The sequence below is a fragment of the Trichoderma evansii genome (genome assembly GCF_050947405.1).
Source record: "Trichoderma evansii strain SZMC 28006 chromosome Unknown GGI43scaffold_8, whole genome shotgun sequence".
NCBI lineage: Eukaryota > Fungi > Ascomycota > Sordariomycetes > Hypocreales > Hypocreaceae > Trichoderma > Trichoderma evansii.
The window spans coordinates 739,600-756,783 of record NW_028145198.1 but is presented as its reverse complement, the minus strand read 5'-3'; the positions used below and the strand labels follow the sequence as shown (position 1 = coordinate 756,783).

Below are 17,184 nucleotides of genomic sequence, written 5' to 3'. Positions count from 1 at the left end.
TGTTTAAATATATTCATCAACGTAACCCTCATCCAAGTCATGACCGGGTATCTATCAAGAAGCCATAATCTCTAGTACCATATAACCAAGAGCAAATAGTATCTTGAATCAGCATTATATACAATAAATAATAGCAACGCCATATACAAAACTACGCCTCCGCCTTTCACATACGTTTACGCCAGCCAGAACCAGATCTTCTGTAGCAAGTTCTTGGGCACAGGAGGCTGGTCCATCGCTTCCATCTCGTCCATTTCCTTTTTACCAGTGATAACATCGACTTCAGATGTCTTGATGAAGAAGGGAGTGCGCTTCCAGATCTTGTGACCGAGATAAAGGACAAGGACGATGGGTAGAGTAATGTAGGCAGCGATGAAGTCGCTCACGTTCCAGTTATCTCCAATGAAAATCTGGAAGCCATTTGTAAGGGTGAGAATGGAAATGACAAAGAGGGCAAAGTAAGTGGCGTAGGGCTGGAAAGGCGTCTTGTATGGCAATTCTCCCAGGAGATTGTTGAATATAATCGCTTTACGGAAGCGAAGATAAGTAACCATGATGATGATCCAAGCAATGAAGCCAGAAATGGTTGAAATGTTGACAAACCAGTTGAAGACTGTAGCGCCAGAGTTGCTGACGTTGAGGAAAGCGAGGAGGGTGAAGAGCCAAGTAAAGAGGACGGCCACATATGGTACGCCCATGCGGTTGGTACGAGCGAATATCTTGGGGGCTTGGCCGCTGATAGACATGGAATATAAAACTCGGCTGGCAGAGTAGAGGAAAGAGTTTCCGGCAGACCAGGCGGAAGTTAAAATGACAGCGTTGATGATGTGGTTCAACACGGGGATGCCTGCATTCTGGATGCCAATAACAAACGGCGAGGCGCTAGCGTCAGAGGCTCCGAGGAGTCTTGGGTCGTTGGAAGCGACAATGATGCCGATGATGAGAGAAGATACACCGTAGAACAATGCCAAGCGGAAAACAAAGCGACGAGCGGCCTTCTTGAGGTTTCGGCGAGGAGAAACGGCCTCTCCGGCGGCGATCGCAATCAACTCTGGGCTGGTAATAAAGGCAAATCCTGTCGGAAAATTATTGTCAGTTAATTGCAGATAGGATGGGCGAATGCCAGTGAAAATAGACAAAACGTACCAGCTTTGACAAAGGCATGCCAGTAACCCAAGAACTTGCCAGTCGAGCCCTTCGCATTGTATTCTACGAAAGCTCCAGGATCGTTCCAGTAATGGAAGCCGAGAACATGATGTTGATCCGGGCCACCGCCAAAGAACAGGACAATGCCAATGATGCAGAGAACAAACAGGGCGATCAGCTTGATTGACGCAAAGACAAATTCTGCCTCGCCAAAGATGGCAGCGGCGAACAAGTTGAGCGCTAACAAGACAAGGAGGATAATGGCGATCCAGACGGCAACATTGACATGGGCTTTCCAATACTCTATCACGATGGCTGCTGCTGAAGCTTCCGCCGCAACTAGCATTGTGTAGGCATACCAGTAATTCCAACCCGCAGCGAAGCCCAAACTGGGATCGACATATCGGCTGACGTAGTAAGGGATGGTAACTCCTCTAAACGGTAGATAGACGGTCATTTCTGCCAGAACGTTCATTACAACATAGACAATGATGGACATGGAGATGTAGGCCATAAAGAGTGGTGCAGGGCCAGTATCAGCGAGAATGCCACCAGAACCGACAAAGAGACCAGTTCCAATGGCTCCTCCCAAGGCTAGAAACTGCAAATGACGACTCTTGAGACCACGCTTGAGCTGCTCGCCCTCGTGGGCAAGAGTGAAGTCGTTATTGTCATTTGGGGAGCTGGCCTCGATGTTGATGTCGTAGGCCTCGTCGGGCCCAGAGCCGTACTTTTTCTCCATGATAGTCGCAGCGCCGAGGTTGGCGACAACTTTGCTCTCGACTGTGAGTGATGGAGAAGGCAGAGAACAAGGAGAGGAAGAGGATGAGGGAGAAACGAGAGCAGAAAAGAGGAAAACAAAACCGAGGCTGCAGGGTCTAGATATACTAGCACATGGCATGGACAGCCTGCACGCAGAGCGCGAATGCGGCAACCACCGCTTGTTTATCGTTTGCTCCTACACTATCTTCAGTGGCCCTAAAGACGCCCTAAAGAGCAGATCCCCGGCACATTGACGCCTCTGCTAGCTGCTTGCAGGATAGCTGGCTGCGGGGGGATATGGTACGGGATGTCCATGCGTGGGCGAAAGCAGGTACAGGTACATTTGGAGCCAGGATGATTCCTCGGTGATGGAGGTGTCAAGAGAACATGTGGAGAAGATGGTGACCGAATCTTGGTTGTCACGGAGTGGAATCTCGCCTCAAACTCTAGCTGTTTAATCAAAGATATAATCAGTCAGTCTTCATTTTGTCTTTCACATACAAAATATTTGCTTTTGCTACTGCTATCTAACTTCTGCTTCGTGTTCGCTCTTGTAGCCACTCTTTTCTGCACAGGTACCAGTACTCGGCGTGGCGTCGGCATTTATCTCCCCGAGACCCATCTGCTTATCTGAATTCATCCCAGCGCAAGCCTCTTTTCTCTCTTTTCTCCCTTCTAGCTCAAGCAGACAAAATAAGGCTTTTCTTTTCCTCCCGTGCCTGTGGCGCTACCCATGCGTGGAAAGTTTCCAGAACACGCTTCAGTTGGAGAAGGAAAAAAAAAAAGAGTTTTCCAATCTGATCACAGGGTCGCATTGAATGCATTAGTGTGCCTCTTTTGCATCTTGCAGAGTCTCATCAAGTCAAAGATGCGCAACTGCTTTACGTGTACTAGTACATTTAAGCTTCTTACAAGGTAGCTTTTGGACCGAGAGTCCTGACTCGAATCCTTATCTCTCGTTTCTTGTCTTTCTGCTCTCACAAGCGAAGATGGGGAGGAAGATGCGGAGAGAGCGACTAGGGTGGGAAGAACATGATTCAGTCGCGCTCAACGAGTCTCCACCTCGAACTGTTACGTACAAAGATGATCCTGGAGCTTTTCGGTGCCACCCCACTTGGGCCTGCGACTGTTACATTCACGGAGCGAGGCCCGCGTCGGTTTGTTCTCTGTCTCTGGTACTATGGTCCGTTGTGATTCCTTCACAATGACTCTGGAGTAGCATCAGGATCAAGTGCTACATCACAGCCCATGGCCTGATGTGCAGCTTGCTAGCAAGATCTGATTTTCATGGCCTAATAGCTGCTAGGCAATGGTCAACTCGCTCTCTAGATAGGAGACCAAGTAGCCAAGCCAGCTATCATTTGCTAGTCTTACTGTATGCTTGGTTCACGCTTGTCGTATCACGAGCCCGGCTCTCGCTCGATAACAAGAAAAAAGCCGAAGGCAAGAGAACCCCACAGGACAGACTTCGCGCATATTCGCCTCACATGTTGACCAAGCTGCGCAAGTTATTGAGGGAACCAAGGACAATCAAGGCACCAAGCCGATAAAAGCCGCCGGCGGCAAGTTTGCCTCGTATCATTGCTTGCAAAAAACAAACAAGCGCGTGAGCCCGCTATGACCACGGATGGCTTTAGTCTAGCAGGTAGCATCTTCAAGTCGCCAAATGCATGAGTTAGAGTGAAAACTGGTTCTCAGCCACTGAGATCCTTTTCGCCGCTCTCATGATCCACTTGGGCGGTCCGTCTGATGGAGAAAAATTCTAGAACTGGCACTAGTCTGTGATTCGACCGTCGCAAAGCCTCTCCCCTCATTCCCCAGGTTTCCCCAAGTCCAAGTACGGAGTTCTCGATGAACTCCAAAGAAAATCTGGGAGGCGGGTTTGGGGAAGTGGGAGCACAAATTGGATCTGGGGCCATTATCAGCCCATAAGAGACTGAGTCGCAAACCATATACCGATATGGCACCTGTGCTGAGTTGGATGAGGCCAAAATGCCTCATTTTCTGAGTGCGGGTTTCAGTGACACTGTGGCGCGTAGATTGGTTACGGGACATAGTTCAGCTTATCTTCTCAGCGGGCAAGTTTTAAACATCGCGCAATCGATGGAATCAAAAGATTACTTTCTTGATAGCTGGCATCCACATTTATGCAACGCCCTTTCACGCCCTATCCTCTGGTGTGATACGCTGCGGGTTCTACCACTCCACAGATGAGCTGAACCGGCGTTGCTGCCCCTTGCAGGGCGCCGTCTTGTCGTAATTACAGTAGCCAACATTTGGTTCCGAGCTACAGGTGCAAACGATCTGTTGGGTTATCATTCCGCCGTATTACTGCTACCGGTATACTGATGTGAGACTACTGGAGTGCGTCTATATCAGCTAGGTTTGTATGGCATATCTCAAGATATTGCCGTAGTAGTGCTGGCTGGATGATCTAGAGATGTTGACCCGCAATTTGCATTGGGCAATGCTCTCAAAGCCGCGTAAAGCCGCATCAGATGCTTCTTTGAAGCAGACCTGAACTAACTTCTAGCGTCTTTTGCTGCTTTCCAGAAGGCGAACTGCCATCGATCAGCAGAAGCGCGATCTCCTAGCAATGACACTACCTAAATGTATGCACGCTAGTGACGCCGTAAAAAACGCCTCTCTATCTGAGCTGAGAACCCCATGTCAAATTATTGGATTGCACTGATTCTACCCATCATTGAACTCCCTGTTCGCTTATTCTGGAAAATGTACGGAGTAACGCGAAGCGATCATAAATCGGGAACCAACGGCTTGGGAAATGACTTGAAATCAGTGGAACATGCACTTGTATTCTGCAGGGCGCGCTTAGCTAGAGCTTTGCTCTGGAACAGCCTCACAAGCGCCCCGTAAGCAAGCTAGATAAGAAAGATGACATATATTATATCGAACAATGACTAGGCCTGAAAGAGAACGCGATCCGTAAATATCATTATGCTCCTGCTTTGCGTGTTGGCAAGCATAGTCGAGAATATGACCCTGTTCGTAGAGAAGTGTGTATTCAATAACCTTTGCTTGAATACTCTGCAAATCTTGCATCTCTATTCTCACCTTGACTACTAGAAAGAGAAAGATAATATCATATACCTAGAGTCAAGCTGTTAAATACATCGACCTTGAGAAACGACGTAATAATCTGAGAAGAAGCTTACGTGACAAGACACATGGCGCCCTCCAAATAGTTGCTTTTACCGTCCCGGCATAGCTCAGCAACCAGTAGCGTACCAAGGAAAATGGAAATGGTCTCTAAAGTTGGAAAATGCAAAGTCATGGGAGGATTGGATTGGGCTGCCCATGAGAAAAGGACCACCATGGGAGTAACGAACAAGGCGGCGTTCATGCTTCGCCCAATTGCAAACTCTAGAGCTGTGGTCATGCTATTTCGGTATGCTGCCACAATGGCTTCCACTCGAGCTGGCCCATCGGTGGCTAACGGTAAGAGGACAAAGCTGACTGTCTTGCCGCTAATGAAATCGGAGTTTGTTACTGAGCTCAGTGTCCGCAAGAGAAAGTAGGCGGATAGCGACGAAAGCCCTAGAACCGAGATAAGAAGCAGACCCTCAAAGATTCCCAGAAATATACGACTTATATCATGTTCAGCATCTAATTCAGAAGGTGCGGCTTCCAAGAATAGCCACCGGTGAGACCGCCATCGGTAGTGCTGATATATAACAAAAAGAAATAGAAGAGCTGCAGAAACAGAGCGCGACATTCGCACCAGCTGATCTTCACAATCAGCGTCGGCTCTACACTGCATCTCAGAAATCGCAGACGGAACCACAAGGGACGTTGACGCGACGATCATCAGAGATGACGCTGTTGATGCAAACGTAGTATTAAATATTAATTCGCTGTTCCGGATGCTTCCGACTAAGAAACACCACCCCACCACCTTTGCACGCATTAAACATTAATAGTTATACACAAGAGGAGAATATGTGTGGAGCTTACGAGAAGCAGATTGGCCAAGACACTCCCAAGGATGCATGACTGCGCAATATGGGCTGCGCCGTGTTGGATGGCCGCAATGCCTACCTATCAGCTGGTGAACATCCGTCTAATCTGACCGTTATTTAGCATTCAATGTGTAATACGTACGATTAATAACGGCGCATTATCTAGAATCGCATGCAAAAACCCACCGCCCAAAGGGCCTAGCATGCACGATAGCCGGCGGAGCTTGCGAAGATTGAGCTTTGAGAGCGGAATGATGGCCAGGAGGTTGAACCAGAAGATGAGTTCTGGAGTTCTATTCTGAACACCAAAAGTTATGCCCAGAGGGATAAAGATGAGAAGGAGATTGGAATAGCTGCCAGGAGTGAGCATTCTCAATAAGACTCGGAACTCTCGCCGACATGGATCAGAGCTCGGCAAGAGAGGAGACTGCTCTTCAACATCTCCGCCGAGAGCAGAGTCAGAACATCTGATGCCATTTTGAGAGTTCGCCATAAACGTCGTAATGAGCTATTGAGACTGTTATTAAAATATCGCTCATGATTGTCTGCTCGGTTGAGGCTATCGTGAAGGGAAATAAGAATGCTGAAGCTTGTAATTATGGATAGCCGCTAATGGCATTTGGTGTGAGGCGGGGAATATTGAGTTTTCAATGGCTTCCCCTCTCATCGAATAACAGCAATTCTTAAAGACATTGATATTATACTAGATATGACACTAACTGTTGCTCATTGACCCAACCAATAGCTGAAGTATATTAAAGTTCGGTCGAAGCTGAATCCGGGCTCAAGCTTGCTCCCCCCGCATTGTGCATGTGATAGGGCTGTCCGTAGGGAATTGTGAATCCTTGAACGTCAATCTTAGTCGTGCGATTAGAATCTGACAGCACGATATGCATGAATCCTTCGGAAAACGCAAACTCGTTAATTGTGATTGTATACATATAGAACATATCGTAATTATTAAACTACAAGAATATTCGTAGAATTAATACATTGTCGCAGAACAAATACATATTCACGACTTTAGCATTCCAATGTGACGTCACTGAGGCTTGAAGCAATGGCGAGATTCTCAAAATAAAGTTTCCACTCTTCAGCTGTGTTTATAAAGGGAGTAGAACTCTCGAATGAGGAAGATATGGGAATTGACGCAATACTGTCCGACTTGATCAATAACACCATAGCCAAAAGTCATCATGAGTATTTCGGATTTTGAAGATCTGGGAATAATCTCAGATATTGAAGAAGATGAAGGAGCGAATGAATCAGATAAAGGCGCTCTCATGACGCCCGCCATACCTGCAATCCCGCTTGGAGACAAAGAAAGGCCTCATCCGCCATGGGAGGGACACAGAGACAAGCTCGTAGGGATTGTGGACATGGGAAGGCGAGTTACTTCAGATACAACCCAGTATTTTATATAGGCTTAGGGGCTAACGGATGGAGCGTGTTTTTAGCAATGGTATTCGTTTCTCTATTACGGACTTATCGACTCCCATGGCGCGTATCTTGCCGACAGTATTGACCTACCGATCTGGCATATCGCTTTATGATTCGCAGTTTGACCCAGAGACAGGAGAGCAGGTTCCAATCCCCGATGATATAATCAAGGACATAATCACGGTCTTTAATCGTTTCCTGATCGTCTGTAACGACATGGGAGTCCATCAAAAAAACATCCATGTTGTTGCAACGGAGGCGACACGCAAGGCTATTAATTCAGCCAAATTTTTGGAAATTGTCAAAGAAAAGACTGGCCTATCCATAGAAATGCTACCGAAGGAAGTGGAAGGACAGATCGGGGCGTTGGGCATTGCGAGTGGTTTCAGAAATTTAGCAGGCCTTGTAATGGATCTAGGAGGGGGCAGCACACAAATCACCTGGATGGTAAGCCAAGGGGGTCATATCAGAATTAGCCCTCTTGGAAGCTTTAGCTTTCCGTATGGCGCGGCCGCTCTAAGCAGGCAATTGAGTGACTTGAAGAAGGGCAAGAAAAAGCAAGATGGAGAGGCAGCCGTTGCTCGATTTCGGGAGGAAATGGTGGAAAATTTTCGAGATGCCTATAATCATCTACAAATCCCCGACAGTTTGGTAGATAAGGCCAAACGAGAGGGAGGGTTTCGTATCTACCTGTCGGGCGGTGGATTCCGAGGCTGGGGTTATCTGTTGCTATACCTCAACCAGTCTCACGGCAAACACTATCCAATTTCTATCATCAATGGGTACACGGTTGGCCGAGAACAGTTTGAAGATACTGATACAGTGAAAAACATAGCCAAAGCGGCAAAGGATGTCTTTCGAGTTTCGGATCGTCGGCGATCTCAGGTTCCTGCAGTGGCATTCTTAGTCAACGTCTTGGCTGAGGCTATCCCTCATGGAATCAGGGAAGCTCACTTCTGCCAGGGCGGTGTACGGGAAGGATATTTATTCAGGACTCTTTCTCCCGACATCAGGGAACAATCTCCATTGCAAGTGGCAACTATGAACTTTGCGCCACCTTCCTTCCTCAGCATCCAGGAGTTGATAAAGCGTGCCATCCCAAAACCTTCCAAGAATTTGACGAAACGGTTCCCCGAAGAATTTGGCGAGCACGTCATAGATTCCTTCGCCAACGTTATATATGTGCACATGTTTATGTCCAAGGAGACGGCATCGACGACTGCGCTTTACTCAACTAGTGTCGGAATTATGTCGTCTACGCACGGCGTATCGCATCAAGACCGTGCTCGACTTGCCTTGATGCTGGAGTCTCGGTACCGAGGAGAACTGCCGCCAAGAGAGATGGAATTCCGAGATGCATTACGATCGCTAATTACTCCAGAGGAAGTGTGGTGGACTACCTATTTAGGCAGGATTGGGTACATGATTACTCGCCTATACCCGTCCGGAGAAATTGACCCTGTGAAGCCCAGGGTCGTGTTTTCTTCTGAGTGGGCATGGAACTTGGGTAAGAAGAAGAATAAAGAAGGGCTAGTGTTGACAATATCGATACAAAAGAAGAAGGACGATCCTGCAGAACTGAAACATGCTCTGGAGGAAAATGTCAACGTCATCCAAAGAGTTGGTAAGAAAAAACACTGGATAGGAAAAGATGACCCTTGGGGCATGAAAGTCAAAGTTGAGGTGGTCGAAGAGGGGATTTTGGAAGCTCCAGAATGATAATGGCTGCATGGAAATAATTTCTGTAACATAGCTTCGTAGTAATAATGCATACGGAATCAGGATTCACAAGGTGACTTAACTGCATTGGGTCACATTGACATTACTATCGTTGCCTACGCATACCAATACTTTTATTCACATAAACGACCGACGATATGGGGGAAAAATGATTTTTGAACAATTGAATTAGAAGACCAAACTAAAAACACATTTTTTGTGTTAATTGAAGCTTGCAATTCTATGGAGGTTTCTATGTAACAATCTGAAATGATTCATCACTTGTGATGAAATAGACAAAAGACGAAACTACATAGGAAAAGAAATAGAAAAGATAGAAGTTTGAAAAGCCCCAAACCCTCTAATGTTAAAGCCATTGGCTCCCTAGCCGTGAATACGCTGGAAAGTGTCCGCGCGACGAGGCTGAGAAAATCCTTCTGTAGACGACTGGATGAAATCAATCTCAATGAGGTATCGCATACTCATCTTCACAGCCAAATACCGCTGCTGAAGCTCGGAATCCTCAACTTCGGCATCCTGAGCGGAACGAGGAGTGCTGATAGCACCGAGGAAGTGTTGCACAGGCCACAGAGGATGTTTTTCACCGACCTGGTTCATTGACTCCAAGGCTAGGTGAATCCATTCATCCAAGGGAATAGGCTCGCAGGGAACTTCAAGCTCTTTGTTGACGACATCCCAGAAAGCTTTCGCCGGTACACCCCCTTGAACGCTGACGAAGGGTGTGATACCCTCCTTGGTATATATTTGATTGAGCACTGAAGTAGCTACAGTGTTAACAGCAACGACAGAGATCCAATTATCTTCTGGCTCTGAAGGACGGACGTGGAGAGAAGCGGCAGTAGAAACAAGACGCCACAACATATCGTCCACGTTGGCCACGCCAGTTTCTGATGACCCAATGATGCGGCCAGGTTTGAGAGTGGAAATGCGATTTTGGTCTGTGGGAAGAGTGTTGATAACCTCTTGGATAATGCATTCGGAGACAAACTTGGTCTGGCTGTAGCCATTAGAGTTGCCAAGGTATTGCGCGATAATCGTGCGATCCATAGTGGGATCAGTGCTGATACCACCAGAGACGAAGAGGAATTTAGGCGATGTAGGAGAGCTGACAGCGGCTCTGAGAAGGTCGACAGTAGAGTCAACATTAGCAGCACGCATCTTGCTATAATCGGCATTCCAGTTGACAATGGCACCATTGTGAATTATAGCATCGACATTGTTAGTAGATTGGCCAGCCAAGCGTGCCCACTGCGCTTTGGTAAGATCCATACTCTTCTTGTTTAAGTCGCCACTCCATATTTCAATCTTGTTCGCGTAACCTTCACTCCACCAGCCGGCAATCTTCGCAGTGTTGCGGATACGATCCAGGCCGTGGTCAATAGACTTGCACCGTACTAAAGCGATGACAGAAGCGATGTTGTTATTGTAAATCAGCTGTCTGAGAATTTCCTGACCGAGGAATCCAGTAGCACCGGTAAGGAAGACGGTGGCGTGGTCAGGTAACTCGGTCTTAGGGTTAGCAGCGAGATCGAGGGCACCAGTGTCCATAATTGAACGAGAAAGAGACGAAATTTCGGCAATGATATCGACGCGACCTATTTCTTGTCCCTCTTGTCCGTCGAGCTCGTTTTGGACGTGTTCTGCCATGTTTGAAACCGTGGTGTGCTTTGAGTTGAGAAGAGACATGCCAAGAGAAACGCCGTACTCGCTGGCGATAGCCTTGGAGATGGTAACAATGCGAATGGAATCACCGCCGAGGCTATAGAAATTGTCATCTACGCCGATAGTATCAGAAGGCAGGTCCAGAGTAGCCGCCCACTGGTTACGGATCCAGAGTTCAGCATCGGTAGAGCAGTCACGGAAAGGCGGACGATGGTCGGCGAGATAGCTTGAAAGCTCTTCAGTCGCAAAATTAGCAACAGACGCAAGTAGCAGCTTCCGATCTAGTTTACCAGATGCATTATGCGGCATGTGGTCAACAGGGATAAAGTATTTCGGAACCATGTGGACAGGCAGGACAGAGCTAAGTTTTGTAGCAACGTGAGAGAACATATCTCGCAGCTCGCTGGTGAGCTCTGTGAAATAAATCTCATTGGAGATACTCTCAGTTTCTTGGTGCGAAGTAAAACAGATGAAGGCAAGGAGAGACTCATGACCATCTCTTCGAACAATATCGACAACAGCGTGTTCAACGGTATCGTTGGAGCGTCTAATTTGGTACTCGATTTCCCCGAGCTCGATACGTTGGCCACGGATCTTAACTTGAGTATCCTTTCGGCCAACATATTCGATTGAGCCATCTGGAGTGTAGCAGACCAAGTCACCAGTCTTGTAAAAGCGGCGCTCGCCAACGTTGGTGTCGGATGGTAGCCACTCAACGTCGCCAATAAACGCTTGCGCAGTCTTCTCTTCTTCGTTGATATAGCCGCGAGCCAAACACGAGCCTTGTAGCAACAGCTCACCCACACAGCTGACCGGCGTTAGGCGGTTATGGTCATCAGGGTCGACAACCCAGAGGCCGTGGGTAAAACTGCGACCAATATTGGTAATAGAAGTATTAGTTGAAGGCGAATACGTGTGGCTGGTAGAAGCAACACAGCCTTCTGCTGGACCATAGACATTGCGGAGGTCGACCTTGCCAGCCCATGTCGCGATGAGCTCATTTGAGGGAGCTTCACCCATGGTAAAAAGAGATTTCAATCCAGGGACTTGATCTGGTGACAAAGTCTTAATGAAAGTAGGCGTGAGTAGTGCATGGCTGACACGAGCGTCACGAATGAAGGCGGCGGAATTGTGCAAACGTTCATGATCTGTGGGCACGCAAACCGTAGCTCCCATGGCAAGTGAAGTAAAGATCTCAATGATACAGCCATCAAATATATAGCTGGAAAATTGCAGCATTCGTGTGTTGTCGTTATATGAGAGAGCCTCTCGCTGTCTGAGGAGCGCTGCGGAGACACCTGCGTGGGTAATAATGACGCCTTTTGGCTTACCGGTTGTCCCGGAAGTAAATAGGATATACGCTGCACTATTGGGATCAGAATGTAAAACAGGCTGCTCTGTAATATTGTTGGCAGAAATTTGAGCGATCAGAGATGGAGAAAGTTCAATTGTGTTTTGGACCATGCCCTGGCAGTCAGGTGCCGTTTTTGGTGTTACTATCATGAACTTTGCGCCGACTTCATCAATCAAAGCTTGTCGTCGGCTAACCGGATGGGATGGATCCAACGGAAGGAAAGTACCGCCAGCCTTGAGAATACCCAGCATCACGACGATAGCCCATATGGACTTCTCGAAGCAGAAGGGAACAATGGCCCCAGATCGGACACCATGGTTGTAGAGGTATGCGGCAAACTGGGCTGTCAGATTTTCAAGCTCGCTATAGGTTATACTTCTTTCACGACTGTAAATAGCCTCGTGGCTAGGTCTACGAGCGACCTGCGTTGAAAATAGATCGTGAAGAGTGGCGTCCACAGGGCCGTAGATCTCGCTATTCCACTCGAGTTGCTTCTGGAGATCCCAAGAGCCGGCCACCTCCACATCACCAAGCAGCGTCTCATCTTGAGCAAGTAATTGTCTAGCAACATGACCAAACTGTTCGGAAATTGCGATTGCCTGGAATTCAGTCACAGCACTAGAATTGTAAATGAGAGACAGCTCAACTTGGCTATCCAGGATAGTGATTTGAAGAACCAAGGGGTAGTTTGCAAAATTTTGCATAGACTCCTCGGTAGCATTCTCAGAGTCACTGAGTAATAAGATGGAATCGGTATGTTCTGTGTCTTTCTCATTTGTAGTCTGCTGTTGAGCAGGCTGGATGGAGAGTAAGCTGGAGAAGTCACAGGCCTGCCTGGCTTCTGGGCTCAATGTAGCGATATTTTGGAGACCGAATTGTTCATAAGCGACCATCTCTGAAGCTTGAATTTGGATATCTTGTAGAAATCGTGATATTGGCTGTTCTTTATTCAGACGAACGCGGACAGGAACCGTGGCAAGCATAGGGCCAGGCATAGACTCCAAGCCAGGAACAGGCGCATGACGACCAGAGACGGTAGTGCCGAAGCAAACGTCATTGGCATCACAGTATTGAGCCAAAACAATTGACCAAGCGGCTCTAATAACTGTGGCCTTGGTAATAGAGGTGTCCAGGGAGCGTGGAAATTCGATGGACTTTTTCAATACCCGAGTTATGTCGGGACTGCCGTCAGATGTGGCCGAGCGTTGACCGATCTTCGGGAAAGAAGCTCGTTGGGCAGCCGAGAGTTGACGTTTCCAGTACTCTGCAGCATCATTTTTGTCAATGCTTGTCGTGTATTTCACGAAACGAGCGAATGGTTGCAAAGGAGGCAAGTTGGTACCAGCGTACGAAGCATACAAAGTGCCCAAAATAAGCGGGAGAGTCCAGCCGTCATATACTGAGTGGTGAATGTGCCATGCGAAGTAGCGAATGCCACTATCTTCTATAAGAGCATAGCGGCAGAGGCGTGTGCCATACCCCATATCAAAGGCCTGGATTGCATTTTGCATGTACGATTTTAACGAAATACCGGCAGTTGGCTCCCATAACGACGCCAGATTGTCTTTAATAACGGCTTGAATGGTTGTATAGCCAACAAGAACAATAGAGGTGCGGAGATTGTGACATACTTCGACAGTCTTGTCCCAAGCCGCTTTAAATCGCTCAATTTCGACGTGCTCAGGAATACGATACACATATCTGCCAGTATACGAGCCGGGTTGCTTGACGGATAGCGACATAAGTCCTTCTTGTAGCTTGGTGGTCGGATAGGCATCTTCAATTGACTGATTCGCAGACAGATTGCATTGCTTCTCAATCTCACTGATGATAGTATCACGTTCAGAAGGCAGGATCATGCCAAAAAGATCAGTACTGTAAGTATCCTTAACCTCGCCTAGACGAGCAGAGAGAGCAACTGCGGACAATCTAGGATTGGCGAAAATTGAAGCAACGGTGATTAAAATGCCCTTTTCTTGAGCTAGTGAACTCAAATGAATAGCCGAGATTGAATCTCCTCCAATTTGTAAAAAGCTGTCATTCTTGCCAATATCTTTAGGGGAAATTTGAAGAATTTGAGCCCAAAGATCGCGCAGCTTAAATTCCATATCGGTTGTTGGCTCAATCTTGTCTTCCTTGCTAGGAGAAAACAGTAAAATCTCCTCAGATGTCAAAGAACTTGCGAGACTTCGCAGCTTTCCTCTGTTCAGTTTCATGGAAGTGATAAAAGGCATCTTTTTGATAGGCAGAATAAGACTAGGTATCATGAATCCAGGAAGAACGGCTTTGAGATCATCCAGTAGAGTCACATTCGCAGCGCGAAGGGCATCACTTGGTTGGATGAGGTTATCAGAAAAACTGGTAACACCATTGTCGTCATAAGTACCCAAGAATGAGACAAAAGCAACGAGCGACTGCCCTGATTCTTTTGTAATGATGTCAACAGACACATATTCAATGTCTGGTAGCGCTCGCTGGATATTATACTCAATCTCCCCGAGTTCAATACGCTGGCCACGAAGCTTGACTTGAGAATCTTTACGGCCGAGGTATTCCAATGAACCGTTCGCACAGTATCTTACTAAATCACCTGTCAAGTAGAAACGATGAGGACCTGTAATAGCTTGTGTGGATAGAGTCGAAATTTCTGTAACAAAAGATTTTTTGGTTCTTTCCGAGTCATTGATATATCCGCGAGCAAGCACATGGCCCTGAATGGCGAGTTCACCAACACAGCCAATAGGAGCGAGTAACTGATGATTTTCGGGCTCCACAATCCAACAAGTACTGTTGAACGGCTTACCAATAATGCGTGGCGAGTCTTTGCTAGATGAGAATGTGTGCCACGTTGCATAGTTGCATGCTTCAGCAGGTCCGTAGCCATTGATAAGTTTCACACGGTCGCACCAAGTATCCAGGATATATTTACCAGCTGGCTCACCGCCAAGAACTAAAGTCTTGAGGCTCGGGACTTGATCAGGTGTAAATGTGCGGACGAAGGAAGGCGTTAACATGGCAGTATTGACATGAGCCTTGCGAATGAACCCTGGTGCATCTTGTAGACGTTCATACTCGTTAGGAATGCAGACAGTGCCGCCAAATGCCAATGTAGCAAGTATTTCACCCAAACTGCCATCAAAGATATAGTTGGAGAACTGGAACACACGAGATGCCGGACTAAGGTTATAGACGCGACCATAACCAACAGTACTTGTTGTAAGAGCAGAGTGTTCCATTACTATGCCCTTTGGCTTACCAGTGGACCCAGATGTAAATATTACATAGGCTGCATTACTTGGGCCAGGTCGTTTGGGCTCAATAAGATGCTTTCCAGGAATCGATAGCTGGGACATAACGTCGGACGAAAGCTCGACAATATGATGAGCCATACCAGAACAAGACGCAGCTGACTCAGGCGATACAATGATAATCTGTGCACCAACTTCTTGAATAAGAGCTTTCCGACGATTGGCTGGATGCGACGGGTCTAGAGGAACAAAGACACCACCCGCTTTAAGGATACCAACAATCGCGACGACTGCCCACATAGATTTCTCGAAGCAATAAGGAACAATTGTCTCAGGACCAACACCAAGCTCGCAAAGGTGGCTGGCTAATACATCCGTTAGACTATCGAAAGCAGCATAAGTAATGTTACCCTCAGATGAGTATATCGCTTCATGGTTAGGAGTCCGCTGAGCGCTATTGGAAATCAAATCATGTAAACAGGCTTCGATAAGTTCTGGAGTCTTGGTATTCCAATTCAGAACTTGTTGAAGATCCCAAGCACTAGCAATAGATAGGCTGCCAAGAGTATCTTCGCCATGTGTCAACAGTTGCTGTACTACATGATCGTACTGCTGTGAAATAGCTTGAAGCTGGTACTCAGACAATACACTCGGGTCATAAATGAACATTAAATTGACCATATTATCATATATGTGACATTGAACGACCAGAGGGTAGTTATAATAGCTCTGAAGCATTTCCTCAGCGTGGAGAAGTTCAGAATCAGCGGGAACTAAGAGAGATGCGTCAGAGCTGCCATCTGTTAACCCAATATGCTGGATAGGCTGAACAGCCAACAAGCTGCTAAAGTCAATGGCATCTTTGAACTCGGGGTCAATCTTAGAAATATTTTGAAGTCCAAATTGTTCATATTCAACCATGTTGGAAGCTTGGATTTGTACGTCTTGAAGGAATTTGGCTATTAATTGCTGTCGATTTAATCGCATCCGAACAGGAACAGTAGCGACGACCAACCCGGGGGTGGCTTCAAGACCTGGAATCGAAGCATGGCGGCCAGATACGGTCGTGCCAAAACAGACATCTTCGGTATCAGAATAACGGGCAAGAACAAGAGCCCATGCAGCCCTGAGAACAGTGGCTTTAGTAATGCCTGAAATGGTTGAGTGTGGGAATTCAATGGCCTTGTTCAAGAACTGGGAAGAAGGTTTTGTGGTGTCAGAGCCGACAATATCTTTGGCGGCAGGGAAAGAAGATTTCTTAGCCCCAGAGAGTTGTTCAGTCCAGTATTTCACGGCGGATTTCTCATCGAGGTCAAGAGTATACTTGACAAATCCAGCGTAAGGCTGAAGGGTTGGAACCTCGGTATTGTTGTAAAAGCCATTTAGAGTGCCGAGAATAAGAGGCAAGCTCCAACCGTCAAAGATGGTGTGGTGAACGCTTAATGAGAAAAATTTGTGTCCGGTCTCTTCGTCTTGGATAAGAGCATATCGGCAAAGTCGGGATCCATACTTCATGTCGAAGGTCCGAGACGCGCGGATATATGACTCAAGGCTATTATCATAGCCAGAATCCCATGAGATATCATCTTTCACAACTATTTGAATGTTTTTGTTATTGACTAAGATGATCCTAGTGCGTAGATTGCTGCAAGCTGCAACAGAACGCTCCCAAGAAGTCTTAAAGCGAGCGATATCAACATGGGGAGGTAGTTGGTATACATTCTTGGCGATGTAAGATCCGGGCTGTTTAATCGCAATAACCATAAGACCTTCTTGTAAACTTGTGCAAGGATATGCATCTTCTAATGTAAGATTGTTAGCTAAATGACACTGGCTTTGAGCTAAGCTGGTC

General features: G+C 47.0%; 4 protein-coding genes across 4 annotated transcripts in view; 1 reads left to right on the top strand and 3 right to left on the bottom strand.

Annotated features, from left to right (window-relative positions):
* Positions 1 to 176: 176 nt before the first annotated feature.
* On the bottom strand, positions 177 to 1,888 carry GGI43DRAFT_422487 (amino acid permease/ SLC12A domain-containing protein; the record flags this gene model as incomplete). The annotated part of the gene is made up of 2 exons (XM_083208118.1): positions 177 to 1,075; positions 1,147 to 1,888. The coding sequence occupies 2 exons, from the start codon at positions 1,886 to 1,888 to the stop codon at positions 177 to 179; spliced, it is 1,641 nt and encodes a 546-aa protein (XP_083061298.1).
* Positions 1,889 to 4,888: 3,000 nt separating this feature from the next.
* On the bottom strand, positions 4,889 to 6,512 carry GGI43DRAFT_362413 (Ca2+ transporter). The gene is made up of 4 exons (XM_083202395.1): positions 6,031 to 6,512; positions 5,884 to 5,967; positions 5,085 to 5,824; positions 4,889 to 5,019 (listed from the first exon to the last, which is right to left on the bottom strand). The coding sequence occupies exons 1-4, from the start codon at positions 6,379 to 6,381 to the stop codon at positions 4,992 to 4,994; spliced, it is 1,203 nt and encodes a 400-aa protein (XP_083061297.1). The 5' UTR covers positions 6,382 to 6,512; the 3' UTR covers positions 4,889 to 4,991.
* A 331-nt stretch (positions 6,513 to 6,843) lies between these two features.
* GGI43DRAFT_403511 (Ppx/GppA phosphatase family-domain-containing protein) lies at positions 6,844 to 9,116 on the top strand. Its single transcript, XM_083205798.1, has 2 exons — positions 6,844 to 7,275; positions 7,346 to 9,116. Exons 1-2 carry the CDS (start codon positions 7,085 to 7,087, stop codon positions 9,045 to 9,047), a joined length of 1,893 nt encoding a protein of 630 aa, XP_083061296.1. The 5' UTR covers positions 6,844 to 7,084; the 3' UTR covers positions 9,048 to 9,116.
* A 315-nt stretch (positions 9,117 to 9,431) lies between these two features.
* GGI43DRAFT_433708 (non-ribosomal peptide synthetase) overlaps positions 9,432 to 17,184 on the bottom strand; it is a gene marked incomplete at both ends in the record, with an annotated part of 66,381 nt that continues 58,628 nt past the window's right edge. The window contains one exon of the mRNA XM_083209786.1: positions 9,432 to 17,134. Within this exon, the coding sequence (XP_083061295.1) occupies positions 9,432 to 17,134 (7,703 nt within the window). The remainder of the gene's footprint in view (positions 17,135 to 17,184) is intronic.